The sequence below is a fragment of the Pteropus medius genome, unplaced genomic scaffold (genome assembly GCF_902729225.1).
Source record: "Pteropus medius unplaced genomic scaffold, Ma_sr-lr_union100, whole genome shotgun sequence".
NCBI classification, from domain to species: domain Eukaryota; kingdom Metazoa; phylum Chordata; class Mammalia; order Chiroptera; family Pteropodidae; genus Pteropus; species Pteropus medius.
In genome coordinates this window covers 64,416,445-64,432,723 of record NW_024349800.1, presented here as the reverse complement: position 1 = coordinate 64,432,723, position 16,279 = coordinate 64,416,445, and the positions used below count along the sequence as shown (strand labels likewise).

The following is a 16,279-nucleotide window of genomic DNA, read 5'->3' as shown; positions in this document are numbered from 1 at the left end:
TTTCCTTCCACTCAATCAGGGCAGCGGAAAGCACAAGAGAACCAATCTGGTTTTGGGCCCCAATCCCTTCAGCCTCTTCCTGCCAGATGGATGGCCCGGGCCCCAGATGACATGCCCTGGCCGCCCCATGCTGCTACTGGAATCAGAAAGTCTATCAGCGAAAGACCATATTCTTTCCCAGTGGCTCTGACTATGGAGAAGAGTCTGGTATCAGGGGAGGTTTCTCAATAGCCAGGGCTCACAGCGCCCAGAGAAGGGCAAGGAGGAGTGAGTACAGGGGCCAGGCTCCTAACAGGACTGAACTTCCGAGTGCAGGCTATGCACCCCGAACCAATGCAAGAGGCACACTCCAGCCATGTCCCAAGATTGACTGCCAGTCATGCCGTTTCTCCAAGGAGTCTTATAAATTCTACATTCCAGCCTAGCCTACATCAAAACAGCCCTTTGAATTCCAGTGGGGGGAAAAACGTGTTACTCCCTTATTCAGTCTTTCAGTGGCTTTCCAATGCTGCAGGTAAAATGCAAATCACTTCCTACTTCAAGGCCCTCCACAATCTTGCCCCATCCCTCCCTTCTGAACCCTTCAGTCTCCCTCTTCACCCCCACAGCCCACACACCGCAGCTATACTGCACATCACTGCAGGTAGCTTGGGATTCCCCCAACCAGTTCTTTTCATAATTCCATTCGCACCATCCATTCAAGTTCTAGAACACCCTCCTCCCCTGGATGCCTCCTAGAACTCTCTTGGCACTTTGCACACACAATCCTCTTTTCTCATTACTTTCCTGCCGAACATCGCTCCTACTAGACTTAAGGTACTTGAGGGTAGGGACGCTGCGGCATTTCCCAGTGTCAAATACACAGAGTCTGACACAGAATTAGTGCTCAATAAACGTCCACTGGCTCCAAAAATGAATGACACTCCTGGAACAGGAGCGGGCCACAGAAATATGCAAACCTCTAAATAGTACATAGCCAAGTCAAAAATAGGGGCAAGTAGTTCTGGGTGTGCTCATTTATAATCCACCAGTATATTAAGCCAAGCTGTGGGAAATACTACCTAATGGGAAACAGTACACTAGCAAATCACAAAACCAACTCAAGTCACTGCCTAAGGCTCTGGTTTCTGCATGGGCACCCCAGAGCTAGGAATCACCTCTTAAGTGAGAACAAGGAGTGTCAAAGCCACAGGGATGGGGCAGCAAAAGGTGGGGAGGGAGACTTCTGAGTGATCCTGGCATGCAAAGGGGCTAGGACTCCTCCCCAGCTCTCTGCCACAATCCTACACCCAAGGTTCACATTTCAGAAGGAGAAGCTTTGCAAAGCATCTGAGGTGATCACTCTTCCCGCCCCAGCCTCTTTCCCAGTCCTCAAACCCTCCTAGAATCTCAAAATTGCCTCTGAGAATGCAGGGCCTGGCCAGATCAGTCTCATTAGTTAATGAGTTAGGTTATTGTTTGTTAATTTAAACTTATTGTTATCATCAGGTATATCTCACAAACACTTGATTAGTTAACACACTCGAATCGAAACGAAAACTTCAATTAAACCGAACAATCACGACTACCATTTAGGATCTTAAAAAATAGAAAGAGAAACAGAAACAGAAAGAAAGAGAAAGAGAAAAAGAAAGAATGGTCTCTAGGAAGGGCCTCCTACGGGGCAAACTTCTAATTAAACAAATTGTCAATTTCAACACAATGAAAACTGATTTAGGAATGTAAATTTAGTATTCTAGTCATTGAAAATAAGACCTCACATTGATGATCTCAAACAAGCTGATTTCCTCGGGTAAAGAAATGCAGAGAAGAGGAGAGAAAGTAAAAAAAGCTAAGAAGGATAAACAAGAGAGAGCCTTTCATAAATAATATCTCCGCAGAATTCAATGTGGGCTGTTCTCAAGCATCAGAGAAACTCTTTCCCTGCTTCCTTCTTCACCCCACCCCTACCAGATTAGAAAAAAAAAATTAATCGTGTATGATGACAAACTTGGCTCAGCACTCACTGTACACACTGTACCCACAAGGCTGGCTCCCAGCCAGGCCTGGCCGGGTGCCAGAGCTACAATAACAAACACAGGCCATGCTAGCCAAGAGGGGTGGGGGCAGCTAGCAAGCGAGTGAGCAAGCAAGCGAGTGCCGTTCAGCTCTGCTGAACAGGAGACAACAGCAGGAATACGCCAGTCAGTGCAAGGACAGCAACGACATTTAAGGAAAGCCAGGAGTACCATGACCCCAACCCAGCTTCCAGACCCACTCCTCCATGGCCTGCCCCTTTTTAAAAACCAGTCCCCAGGATTCCGGAACAACTACTGTTCTTTCAGGCTCTGCGTTGCTGCTCCAACCCTTAATGAGCTTCTGTAAAATGGGTCTGCACTAGCTTGCTGCATGGAGCCTTCAAAACAGAGCAATGAGAAAATCTCCTGTCATGTAATTAAATGTCTCCTCTAAAACATCACACAGTTCTGTTATCATGCAACTGCAGGAGGAGTCATAAGATGTAATACAGGACTTAACGCTACTAGAATCTGAGAGAAGACCTGGCACCACCGGCCCACCCCAACTCTAACTCCCCACAAGGCCAGGTCTCTGCAGAAGCCCCGGGTCTTAACTGTTTAACAGTGTGGCAAACAATTTGGAAAGTGGCTTAGCCTCACTAAGCCCTTGTTGCTATTTTATTTTCAAGACATCCCAGCACAGGGGTGAAAGGTCTGCAGGATAATAGAAAGAAAAAGCAAAGAACAGAAATTCCAGTCTGAGCAGGCTGAGCTGTATGCAAGGGTGAATTAAAGCACTCTTATGACACATTACACTCTCCCCATCATCAAATCCTCTTTCCAAGGGCATTGGCAAGTGAATTTCAGAGGGACAAATCATTTGCACAATCAGACTTCAGGCACAGAAAGGAAAACCTAGGAAAGTGGGACCCAGCTCCCAAAGCCGCCGGGGTGTCCCTTATGAGACCACAAGACCTTGGAGTAGATCTTGGTCAGCAGGTGGTACAGTCTCTCCCTTTTTCTCAGGTAGGGGTTCTGGGCCCACCTGAAAGTGTGTCAGCAGGTCCTGCCCTCTCTGCCGCTCCCACCAGCTCCACCAACACTGCTGAAGTGTGCTTCTCAGAGGAGACAGCAGATAACTCACACTCAGCCAACAAAGGCCACTGGGCTCCTGGCTGCCACCCAGTGAATCCCTGGGACACGGTGTGAACAGGTCCCACCACAGAGGAGACCTGGTGGGAGACGAGGGTTTCCCTGAGTTGCCCACAGGCCTCCCAGGCTGTACTCATTCACTTAACAACATCCGCTAACGTGCCAGGCGATATGCTGTACGTAATGGGGACAGACCCTGTCCCTAAGCAGTTTATAGTCTATCACATGTCAGGCACAGTGCTAAGTGTCTGATATAAGCCTCACAACTCCTTTGAAGTAGAGTGAAGTACTCATCATACAGACGAGGATACAGAGGCTCATAGAGCTTACATTTCTTGCCCCAGATCACATGGTCAGGAAGCAGGTATCCAAATTCCTAACCCTGACTCTCAAGTAGTAGAGACAAGGAGAGTCCACAAATAATCACAAAGAAGAAAGATGGAGTCCAAAGATACTTCAGATAAAGAAATATGGATACCCGCAAGGCATGACTACTTCCTGCTAGAGGTGGGGAAGTGTCAAGAAATGGCATTCTAGAAGGGACCTTGAAGATCTAGGAAGACTGAGGAAGGGTTATTCCATGCAGAGGAAATGGATTTTGCACACAGAGCAAACCACAAGTAGATAAGCTGGCTAGAACACTGGACTCAGGGAGGATTAAGGGGAAAGGATGCTTACTGGGCTGAGTGAGGGAGAGGGCGAGTAAGCTGTAACTCAAAGTGCATTACCTACACACGTGTCCGACACCACAGAGTCAGAGACCACACAGGGGCCTGGAGCAGGGAGCAAATAAAATGGCAGACCCACACTCCGCACTCAGTTGGGGTATGTGGCCAACTTTGTTGGCAGACAGCTCATGAATTCCCACAATGAACTCTAGACAGCATAAAAAGCTGAAAGAAAGCAAGAAGATAAGAGGTACAAGTTATAAAAACAGAACCAATGGAATACATGAGTACCGAGCAGATGCTAAACAGAGAAATGCCTGGACTCAGGATGCCGGGCCAACATGGGACAGGTGGATGGGATGATGATGGTCAAGGGAAGCCAGGTGGGGAGCCTCAATGGGAAGCAGGAAGGGGACACACAGACATAGGATGGAGCAGACACACCAAGATAGACAGTCACCTGGTGTGGCCCAATCCCTGGACCTGGAAGAAGGAAGAAGGAAGCGAGAAAGGGTTAGGGCACTTTACGAAGGGCCACGAAGGCCAGGGAGAGACAGCATTCGATGCAGTGCAGAGCCACACGAGATCCGCAGCAAGGCAGTGGCAAGCTGAAGCATCAAAAACCCAGCGGCATTTACATAACTGTACAGACAGTAGATGAAGCAAAGACAGACCGTAGACAGCCACCCAGACCGGAAGCTCTGGAGTACAGTGAAGGGAACGTGCCCCAGGGTGACAACATCAGAACTGGAGCAAAGAGAGGAAGGTGGAAGCAGAAGCAATCGACATTTATTAAACATCGACTGTATGCCAGGGAGTGAACTATGGATGCCTTTAACGCATATTCTGTCACCTAATACTAAAAAAAAAAAAAAAAAAGATATGAGTTAGCAACACCCTTTACAGATGCAGAAACGGGTTTGGAAGACAAATCTGCCCCAGGTCACACAGACAACACATATCACAGACAAGATTTGAACCTTCCTCTGCCCAACCCCAAAGCCATGCTCATTTCACAACTGCTGAACTACTTGGGGTGGAGGGGCAGATGCTGGAAGCAATCTGGGGAAAGAATCAGCAGACACTGGCAGTTGATGATATGAGGGGAGAGCAAGACCAAATAAGAAGACAGTTCTCTTCTCTCCCCACAAACTGTGATACCACAGCTAAAAGGTAAGGGAATGAGAGGGTGAGTGCACAGGCCCAGGCAGGGAAATCAGGGGAGGGGCTCTATGACTGAAGCTGGGCAACCCCTGGGCCTAGAAACAGCAACATCAGACCTACTGTGTCCTTCCCTTTACCAGGAACATCTGGGTACACTAGATGTCAGGTACTTTTCTCCTTTCCATGCCTAATGGGGCAGAGCAGCTCTGCCCGAACACGAGCAAAAATACCGGCAGCTGCCTAGTCAACCCCACTAGAATTGAATAAAATTAACTTGCAAAAGACAGCACGGTGTAACTAGCTTTGTGTTCCAACCTTTCTATATCTATTTAATTAAAGGCTCCTGTATAATGTGAACCCAATAGTCAGATTCATTAGACAGCGAGAACCTAATTCCACAACTGTTTTGCTAATGAAACCGCAGTCTACTTAGGAAGGTGGATCACACAGGGCGCTGGGCGCCGACGATACTCTGGGAAACGCGGGAGAGCATGAAGGTGGACTTTCCACTCTGTGAACCTGAAGGGAGCACCCAAGCTGGACCAAGACCCCGGCTGGCAGTGGGGACACTCGTGCTCTGATTAGGGACAAAGGCAGGCAGGAGGAGGTTGCCTGTGCTAATAGGAGCCAGTCAGGGCATCCTCGCCTACCTGAATGAGCCAGTAAGTGCATTCTCAGTCGCAAACTATCCAGGAACCGCTTTCCGCAGAGCTCACACCCGTACGTCTTCATCCCACTGTGCAGCTTCCTGTAGGGGAAAGGAAAAGATAGTTTGCTGCTGCTCTGGCTGGACAGAAGGCAGGCTTTGTGGCCATCATCCCTCCAGCAGGTGAACAAGAGGAAGGGAGATGAAGGGCATGGGAGCTGGAGATGGGCACTGATGGAGAAATATCCTGCATCCTCAGACAGCCTAAAGCTCTCCCTTTTCCCATGGACCCCTGCCAAGGAAGCATCTATTCCTGGTCTTGTCCAGGGGCTAGAAGAACAGGGCCCCTCCTACCGCTTCACTCACTGGCACATGCACGCGCACACGCGCGCACGCGCGCACACACACACACATACACACACACACATCAAATCCAATTTCAGAGAAAGGAAGGCAGGAGCACCAGGACAGTCAGACAGACGTAACACTCATGGTCAAACTAGTACAGCCCATACAGGGAGGCCACTGGGCCTGTTACCTCAGTCATATAGCACTGCCGTCACAGTGCTGTGGCTGTGCATATGCCTGGCTCCTCCGAGAGACCACTACTCAGGAGGGCTGTACCTATACCTTTTCTCTCTCATATCCCCAGCTCCCACTCCAGTGCTTGGTATAGAGCAGGCACTGAATAAGCTCGATGTCTTTATAGACATAAGATGCTTCTTTCTCAGGGTACCCAGATATTCTCAGGACCACAGTGACTCCCCAATACACACACTCCCCCCCATCTCAGGTCCATCTTTATGTCTTCCCTCTATTTCTTGCTGTGGGTTGATCCCTAACAGAAAGAAAGGCTTCAAGAAACCAGATAACATTCTATAAAACAAAAGGTAGTAGTGATCGTTTTGGGCTTTCCAAAGTACTTTCATGCATGTTATCTCATTTTACTATCACTGCAATTCTGAGAGGTGGGTTTGACACATGTGATCACCCCAGGAAATCAGAGGCTCTGCTAACAACTGGTCACAGTCCCAGCCTGTAACAGTGCTCTGACCCCATTCTCAACCCAGGGCCTTTCCCACCAGAACCCACCGCTCGGTCAGGAGCCAGCAATGAAGCTGATAAGATGCACGGAAACAGGTGGGCTAGTGGGATGCTGAGTGCTGGGAAGAGGGTCTGTGCACAAAGCCCTTAGCTACTGGAGCTGGACTGTGGGCCACCTGGCCCGGAATATAGACTTTCCTCCCACCCACGCTCCTGTTCTCAGGCCCTTACATGCCTCTGCCAGATCCAGGATCCACCTCCACCCACCTCTGCACCTCGCCCACCTCCTCCCCAGGGGCCTGGCCCTGAGGAACAGGGCAGGCAATGGCAGCCAAGGGTAGGAGCCAAGGCGGAGGAGGGGCAGGCAGGAGGGCATACAAGGCCCCCTTAGAGCCAACATTCTACTGCGATCTGAATGTTGATGTGTTAAGACCACAGTAAAAGGTTGGAGAGCTGCTGGTACTGATATCAGATAAACGCAGGTAGCGAGAGGGAGTATCATACACTCAAGCCTACAGCACCCAGATCTGGGCCTCAGTGCCGCAGATCATGACAGCTAAACTAAGCCACCCACCACCACCACCTTCCAAATCCTGTAATGAGAATCCAGCAGTGTGTCAAAACCATGCAGGCCCCCAGGTGAGCCTCTTCAGCTCCATAGTCTCTGGGCCACAGTGACCTGAAGACAGCATGTGGCGTCCAGTGTGCATGGCCTCTGATAGCAGCCACGCCCAGTCCCCACTGCAGAGCTCTTTCTCAATCACAGTTTTGTTTGCTCATTTTCCCTTTACCTCCTTGCCAAAGACAACATATGATTTCTCAATCACGCATACACACATACACACACACACCCTCATCCGTGACACTCTAGTGCACCCCACCCCCATGTTATCTTACTCCCTGCCACGGCTGATCCATCTCAATTGAGAAATAGTAACAGTACAGAACATTTTAACTGAACATTCTTAACTAAATATATTTCACAATGCTGGGCACTGGGACATGTCCTAACAGCATTCTGGGCAGAGCATGTGTTTAAACACAGCAGCCCTCCTTATCCAGAGGGGATACCTTCCAAGACCTCCAGTGGATACCTGAAACTGTGTACAGTACTGAACTCTGTATACAGTTTTTTCCTATACATACACACCTATGATAAAGTTTAATTTATAAATTAGGCATAGTAAGTGATTAACAACTAATAATAAATAGGATAACTAAAGACTAATAGAACTACTATAACAATATAGTGTAATATAAGTTATGTGAATGTGTTCTCTCTCGAAATATCTTATTTAAGTACTGGACTCGTCCTTCTTCTTGTGATGATGTGAGATGATATAATCCCTACATGATGAGATGAAGTGAGATGAATGGCTTAAGTATTGTGACATAGCATCAGGCTACTATTAACCTTCAGAAGATAAGTCAGAAGGAGGATCATCTGCTCCAGGTGATCCTAGATCTTCCAGACATGACGATGGCCAATAGTTGGATATGAGGAGCAAATGATGTCAATGGTTGGGAAAATTTAATATTTTCGGACCATCGTTGACCCGCAGGTAGCTGAAACCATGGAAGGCGAAACCACGGATAAGGGAGGGACTGCTGTGTGTACCCAGGCATATGAGTGTGTGTGTGCATGCACGTGTGCACACACATGCACGATAGCTGAGTGTTAGTGTCACTTGCCAGGCATGACAGATGTTTGCATTTCTACGAGATGGTCCAGGGAGCCGCTAAAGCTCTATTTACAAGTGGTTCCGCAGGTGAACCTCTTGCCCACATTCATCGTCAGGGCTGGTGGAAGGCAGTATATAGGTTTCAGTCTTATTTATTTTCATCCTTCCCTTCACTAGTGATTCCTTAGCTCCCAAGAGTACCCATCCTTTAGGGGGTGGCTGTCTGGAGGAAAAGAAGGGCAAACAGCCATTCGGATTTGTTTTCCAAAAAGACTCTGGAGTGACCGATTTTCAGCAACCATCGCCAGGATAAACAACCCCAACCTGCCCTTGGACTCTTGTCTCTTCTCCCTACAGATTCGACATCAAGTTTTTCACCCAGATGAACACTTTCTGGGTAACCCACTGCCTTTTTTTCAAATGAGAATGATTTGCCTGGCAATTGGTGGAAGTGGCTTTCTTGGCCAAGTGCACTGGCGTGGTGTGAAAGGTGACACACTCTTGCCCTCACTACAGAGGAGGCAGGGTACAGGAAAGAATGCTAGGCAGGTAGCCAGAAGACCAAGATCCTTACCCTGATTTGGCCATTAACATGCTTTTTAGGGCCTTGAAGAAATGATGCTATCACAATCTCTCTCCATTTTTTCACCTGTAAAATGATGTGGGTGATATCTAAGGTTTTGGTTCCTTACCCATATACTTTCACCTAGCCTCTAAGGAATTCCTCTAAGGGGCACTACTATTCTCTTTGAGACGTGTTCCACTTGTATGATGTCCCACGACACCCAGGCAGTCAGGCTAGGATAGTCCAAGCAAAAATTGACGCCTAGTCTCAGAAATCTATTCATTTAAAAACCTTCAATCCAGATGACCTGAGTTTCCTCCTTTTCTCACTTACAGTCTATCTTTCAGTGAAAGAAAACTTCCAGAACTCATCACCAACCTTTCCTTGGAATGATTCTGCTGCCATGCATTTCTCAGCCTTCAGAAACACATCCTATCCTATCTTATCCTCGGGGTAAGGAACTGGCCTACATCTGACCCACTAACTCAGTGCCCCACACAGGTTCCAGAGAGGAGTGTGGTGTCCATGTGATCCCTCAAGAGTACAAGAACAAAGGTCCTGCCCAGGCAGACACCAGGGCACAGCACAAAGTTCAGAAGAGAAAAGGGAGCGCCTCACAGGCCTGGTGGTTCAATGGAGCCCACTACTGGTCTGCTCATCTCCTGACTGTTCAGACACCAGGGGAAGAGAATTCTAATTCAAAAGAAAAGGAAATAGCAGAGCAGAATTTGAGTACATTCAAGGGACTTGGCGACCAATAGACTCTCTATGGCACAGTCTGCAGAATGGCCAATGTAGAAATAGAATTCCAACTGGTTTCTGGAGTAAAAGCATACATTTGTACGAACTAACGATCTGTCGCTCTTTAGACCACAACCTCCACTGCCATCATCATATCAGGCAACCAAAAGCATTTTGATTAAAATGGAAATTCTGTCCACCTCCTTCCTCCTCACCATACACAGTTATATTTCCCTTGTCTGGTCCTGTCTTTTCACAAGGCCTAACTGCTCTTGGCCATCTGAGGTCATCAGGGAAGAAAAACAGCGGGGCCACTTTTTCACCTTTTAGAATGCTGCCTTGGTTTTCACACTCTCTCCTCTGAGAAGCAGCAACACTGCTGAACGCTGTTTTGAAAGTAACCCAGTTCTAGCAGGGCCCAGGCACCCCCATTCTGTGCTCAGTGGAGGATCCAGCTCCCCTATCAACTTCAGGTCTTCACCATCCACTTTCGGGCAGCAGGCTCAAGTTTCTCCCCACCCCCAGCACTACCCGACCAACAGACCATACGTGGCCCTTTGGGTAAACTCACCTCGAGTTTAACACATTTTCGCTTATGTCCAAAAAAATAAAGAAAAAATGAACCCCTAACAGGTTCCTAGCTATTTCCTCAAGAGACCTGAATCATAATGAGAAATTAAGGCCACGTAAATGGGAACCTTTTAACAAGTAACCAGAGAGAAAGACTCATTCCTTCTCACTGATTTTCAACCACACAACTCTCACAAGTAAAACCAAGCTGGCAAGTACATGCCCATCCTAATCATCTTTGTGCTACTGTGAGTCTAAAAATTTATAAAGATTTTATCTGCTTTATACTGTAAATGATACAATGGCAGAAGCCATGTTTATTTTTCTTCTCTTTCACAGGACCTAGTTTAGAAGGGAATGTTCAATCTTGCCAAAGAAATTCTTCTATCTAAAGTGGGGTCTAGGCATCCATCCCTCTTCTCATCTTAACAATATTCTAGGTACAAGAGCTTCATGGGCAGTCTCCAACCCAGTGCTGGACCCTGTCCTATGGCTCCTGAAGTCCACATAAGGAAGGCCAATGGCTCTTTTATAGCAGCATAAAGCCTGAGCTTCAAACAAGCATCTCATCCCTCAGAATCAGCCTTCACTTCCCACAGTCCACTTAGAACACAACAATAGAGTAAGTGACAGCAAGCAGAGACCGAAGCCAAACTCCCCACTCTCGGCCTCCAGCCACCGCTGACCGTAACAGCTGCTCCCTAAGGGAAACATCTCTATCTACCCTCTGCAGGAGAAGCTCAGCCCACCACTGTCCCACACAGCTGGGGACCACGAGAAGAATGCTAGGGGAAAGCACAACAGTACCATGTGCCTGAGAGAAGAGTTCAAGGCCCAGCACAGCCAATGTTGCATTTATTCCCAAATTTCTCTGCCCAGAGACATACAGTCAGAGCAGGCCAATGGGAGGCATGGAAAGTTTAGATGGAAATTCCATTCCAATAACCCAATGGCTACATTCCCTCGCTCTCCTCCTGGGGAGCTGAAGTTGTCTGAGCTATGAGCTCCGCTGGGCAGACCAGCACTGAGAACGAGGATCTGTCACTGGAGAAAACAAATGGGAAGGCACACCATAGCTGGACCACCCAACCATCCACCTTTGAATGAGAAAAAATAAAGTGGGGAATCCATCCTATAAGAGCTTTGATAAGGTAATGTTTGCCTCTTTCTCAGTTTAACTGACTCTACCCCCTGAATCAACATTCAGCTCAGGCCAGTGCGGCCCTGAAAGTCCTTCGAATTCACCCCTCTCCTTGGTCTGAGCTGCTTCACATACAGAAGGCAACCTGATGCTTGGGGCGTTTGCTTTCTGATCACGTGACCATCAACTTAACCTACTCCGTGCTTCTAGGGGTACTCAGGACAGAAAAGGATGAGACAGGAGATTCTGTGAATCAGATCCAAACCAAGGTCTTTGCTCAAAAGCCTGCTGCCTGCATCGGAACCAACACTCTCCATGGTCCTCTATTTACCATAGGAACCCAGCTCCCACAGAAGCCTCCTGCTCCTCCCTTAAGCAGCACCTGGCCAAGTGGCAATGACTTGCTGCCATGTCTCCCCACGTGGGCACAGTGTGAGGCCAGTCTCTTCACGAAGCTCTGCCTCTTGAAATGCTCTCAGTCTTGAAAGCAAACCATAAGCCCAGTGGGAAGAAAACTTCCCCTAGCCTCGCTTACCTCTCCAAGTAGAAACATAAGAGAGAGGGAAGACTGTACTTACTTCACAATGGGCTTACTCTTTTCCCCCAGGCCCTTAAATCCAAAGGAACCTTCATGGTCCATTTATCTTTAATTCAAATGACAAGAGGAACGCCAAATAGTCAATGACATTCTGGGCTCTAACTTTAAAAGGAAGAGATGAATGAAAAGTTATTAGGCTACTGGGGATTTAGTTGCAAAAGCTACTTCCAGAGAGATTGTGGGGTGTTTCTCTGTGCGGTTCAATCTCCTGTACTTTCTCCACATCTCATTGTGGGGAAGAAATACTCTGAACAGAGCCTGTTCCACTAGCGGCCTCCAACCTAAGCCAGAGCAGGTCATTCACAGGACACCTGGGATACTCAGGGAATATTCTTTACCTTGTAAGGGTGACATTGTATCGCCCCAAGGAATGTCTCCTAATGCTACCAGGAATGATGTATTCCAGCCCAGGTGGGTCCTTAGTCACACCCAGTGTCATTCTCCTATGTACTTCCTTGGAACATCAAGTCCACGATTCAGGACTAAGGCATTTATAAATTCTTCAAAACTATAAGCTCCTCGAGGACAGGAACCGTGACTCTATTTCTGCCTCCCAACCCCTAAGCACAGACGCAGGCAGACAGAGCAGATGCGTGAAAGGCTACTGCTGGGGAAGCTGCTGCTAACCACCCTAAGGCAGAGAGATAGCTGACCACTAAAACCCTGCCCCAGGACTGCCTGGAATCAGAGAGGAGGCCTGCTACCTCTGGGAAGAAAAAGCCCGAGATAGTTCCAATCTTGGCTATAGCACGGGTCACTTTCATTTTCTCAAGGCATACGAGAAATCATCCTTTTACCCATTTTTTTTTTTAAACGTTGAGATTAGAGTCATTTGACAAGCTGTGAATGCTTAGCTGGTATTACCACAAATTATCCTTCTAGCATAGAGTTCATTGCTCCCTGACTAGTCAATATTAATAAACATTACCGAATGCTTTTACAACACAATTTATTTTTTAATACAGCTCTTTATGTATGCCATAAAGTAAATATACCAATAAAAGACAAGGATATCAAACAACAGATTTAAAAAGCAAGCCAGAACTAACCAGAGTGATAGTTAACACCTCCCATGCTGGGGGATGGGGGTAGGGAACACAGCAAGTGTCCCTCTGCTGGACATCCAGACCAGACCAGTGGAGCTATGTTAGATGGTGGCCATTTGGTTATTTTGGAGTCTTTTAAAGGAAGGAGAGAGGATATCAAAGAAGGTCCATTTTCTCAAGAATCATCTAGATTAAAAGTGGCACACTGACTGAAATACTGGACCGGTGGCAGGATACTTGGTTTTCACTCCGGCTCTGCCAGCAACCATCCAATTACTTTGGTCAAACCACTCACCCCTTTCTAGATCTCACATTACACATTTGCAACAATGCGAGGGTTGAGTTAGATGTTTCTTAGGTCCTTTCCAATCAGATTTATGAAACAGAAAGGCTGTGGGGCTCTCATGGGCCTCTAACTTCCTTCATGAAGGACCCATACCAGAGTCATTCCCACTCCGTCACCGAGCCTAGAATGTAGGAGGGACTCAGTGCATTTTTACTGAATGAATGAACAAACAAACATGAAAGAGAATTTGAAGAGAAAAACGTAGAGGCAAAAAGCCCCACCCTACCCTAAAAAAAAAAAACAAAATACACACACACATACAAGAACAATTGTCCCTACTGTCTACAACAGAAGGCCCCCTTGAGGTTCTTGGAAAGAAAGCCATGCATCCTGACTTGGCCTGGGATCAAGGCTAACTTGGAGCTGACTGAGGAGTGGAGGGAGCTGTCCTGAGGCTTGAAAATATGAGGCAGGACAATGGCATTCCCCACGGCCATAACCGTACCAAGTGCAGTGCTTTCAGATAAGACTGGCTGAGACTGTGCAAATACGATGTCAGCCATGACAAAGGGGCATGCTGATCCCCCCGCAGCAACTGCTCAAAGAAGGATCTTCATGGCTGCTGAGCACCAGGAGGCCTGGGCTTCTGCCTGTTACATAACTGGTCCTTTGTTTTAAAATACGGAGTTCTCCTAAGTCGTTTATTTGAAATATCTCTATCAACAAATTTCACCAAGAACAAAAGTTTTTCATTTGTGTACTGGGCTTTAGGATGATCTTATCGCACACAATCTCATACAGTCTCTTTCAACAAGGCCTTAGCGTGCTTATCTGCAAAGTTCCTGGTAGCCAAATATGATTGAAATGTTCTATTTATGCTCACTGGATTAAGGAGATGTTGCAAAACTGCACAAAAACCTGGCAGATGTAAGCAAGGTATTACAGCCGGGGCAGTTAAGATCTGAGGGAAAGAGATCAATACACACTTTTGTAGTTTTCTTTCTTTTTCCTTTTTTCATTTTCTTAAAGAAATGAGAAAAGTTGTGCTTTTAGAAAATGGAAGAGGAAAAATAGTAATATGCCTTACGATGTATAGCTTCTCAGAGCTTTCTCAAATCCAAAACAGGGCACCATAATGTGCTTGATGATGTCAACCCAAGGGAAACAAAAATAAATCCAAAATTCCAGATCCTAACAGGCCCTATAAGGGAAATGAACTATGGTTACAGATGAACAGAGTTTTGCTTTTTCTCTCTCTCATACCCATAAGAGGCTTTCAACCAGCACAAGAGCCAACTTCTGGTGAAAACAGTTTTCAAAAAGCTGTAGATTCTTCCTTTATCTTCCTGTTTTGCCTGGGTGTGAGGAGGAAACATCGTCTCTTGGTTATCTAAGCTTATTTTTACACGTTCTCACTTTAGCCAGGAAGCCAAAATGCTACCTTCACATCCCACAGACCAGCCATGGATCCGCAGAGACTGTTGAAAATAACTGAGTCTTATTAAGGGCCTAAGAAGAAAGTTCCTGCGGAATTAAACCCTTCTGAAAGCCTTCTTAATGTATACTGCCTCATTCTTTCTGCCTTACTACAATGAAAATTAAATTACTTTTCTATGAGGATTCTGAGCTATAGAGCCATGATGCTAAACATCCGTTATGAACACAAAATAAGAGATTGAGCAGATTAACCTGTACAGACACCAAATCACATTGTGAAAGTTGCCATTTTGGTGAAAGACAAAGGCAAAACCAAGAAGATATTCGTTTATTCAATGGCCCTTTTTTCTTCTAGCAAAAATGCAAAAAAAAAAAAAAAAATCCAGTCAAAGTTTTATAATAATACTGCTAATGCGTTTATATATCACATGTGACTTTGAAAGGGCTTCCTGAAGATCATCTCAACCACCCTGTGGCTAGGCCAGAGAGTGCTGTCCCCATTTTGTGGATGAGGAATATGGGGGCTGACTTACTCTCTCGTGTAAGTAGGTGCAGGTCTCCAAGTCTCTTACCTCAGGATCCACCTCAGGATCCACATTCACATTTCCATCCACTGGAGGAAAGACCATCCGCTCTGCCCATAATGTCCTCCCAGAGCCGCCCCCTAAAAGGTGCAGCAAGAAAGGATACAGAGAGTACACCTGGGAATCACCCGACCCTAAACAAAGAGAAGCAAAAACAGGGGAACCACTAAGCCGAATGATGGCACCCAGAGTCCAAGGCCAGGCTGAGTCTCCAAGGAACTTCATAACCTCCTACAACAGGGGTCTCCCCAACCCCCGGGCCGTGGACCAACACCAGTCCTTGGCGTGTTAGAAACCAGGCCGCACACTGCACGCCGCACAGCAGGAGGTAAGTGGTGGGGGAATCGGTAAAGCTTCATCTGTATTTGCAGCCGCTCCCCAGTGCCAGCATCATGGCCTCAGCTCCACCTCGGATCATCGGGCATTAGATTCTCATAGGAGCACCCGTCTCCGATACCAAAAACATTGGGGACCACTATCAAGGAAGGCACAACGCTTCATCCCCTTCCTACTGCTGTTTACTTTCTATCTGTTAAGCATCTACTGTGTGCCAGGCTCTGGGAAACTAAGATTGCACTTGAACTGCAATCCATCTAAGTAGGATCTACATCAAAACTAGTCTCCATTATTGTACTTTATTGATTTCCTTTACAGCACTTAACACAACTCACAGGTGTATATTGGGTTTTTACTAGTATTCTTTATTCCCTCCTAGACCATAAGCTACATGAAGGCAGAAACCATCTGTTGTATCCTCAGGGGGCCTGGTACAGAGTAGGCATTCAGTACATATTTTTAAGTCACAGCTTTATTGAGATATTATCCACATATCATAAAAGTCACACTTTTAAAGTGCACCAGTTGGTGGTTTTTAGTATATTCACAGAGCTGTGCAACCATCACCACTATCCAATGCCAGAACATTTTCATCACTCCCCCCATAAAAAAACCCTTCCAG

At 46.8% G+C, this 16,279-nt stretch overlaps 1 protein-coding gene across 7 annotated transcripts in view; it reads right to left on the bottom strand.

Annotated features, from left to right (window-relative positions):
* Positions 1-16,279, bottom strand: part of ZBTB16 (zinc finger and BTB domain containing 16) — a 181,858-nt gene that overhangs the window by 86,455 nt on the left and 79,124 nt on the right. For all 7 annotated transcript variants that reach the window (XM_039887946.1, XM_039887941.1, XM_039887943.1 and 4 more), the window contains exon 3: positions 5,632-5,729. In XM_039887946.1, the coding sequence (XP_039743880.1) occupies positions 5,632-5,729 (98 nt within the window). The remainder of the gene's footprint in view (positions 1-5,631; positions 5,730-16,279) is intronic.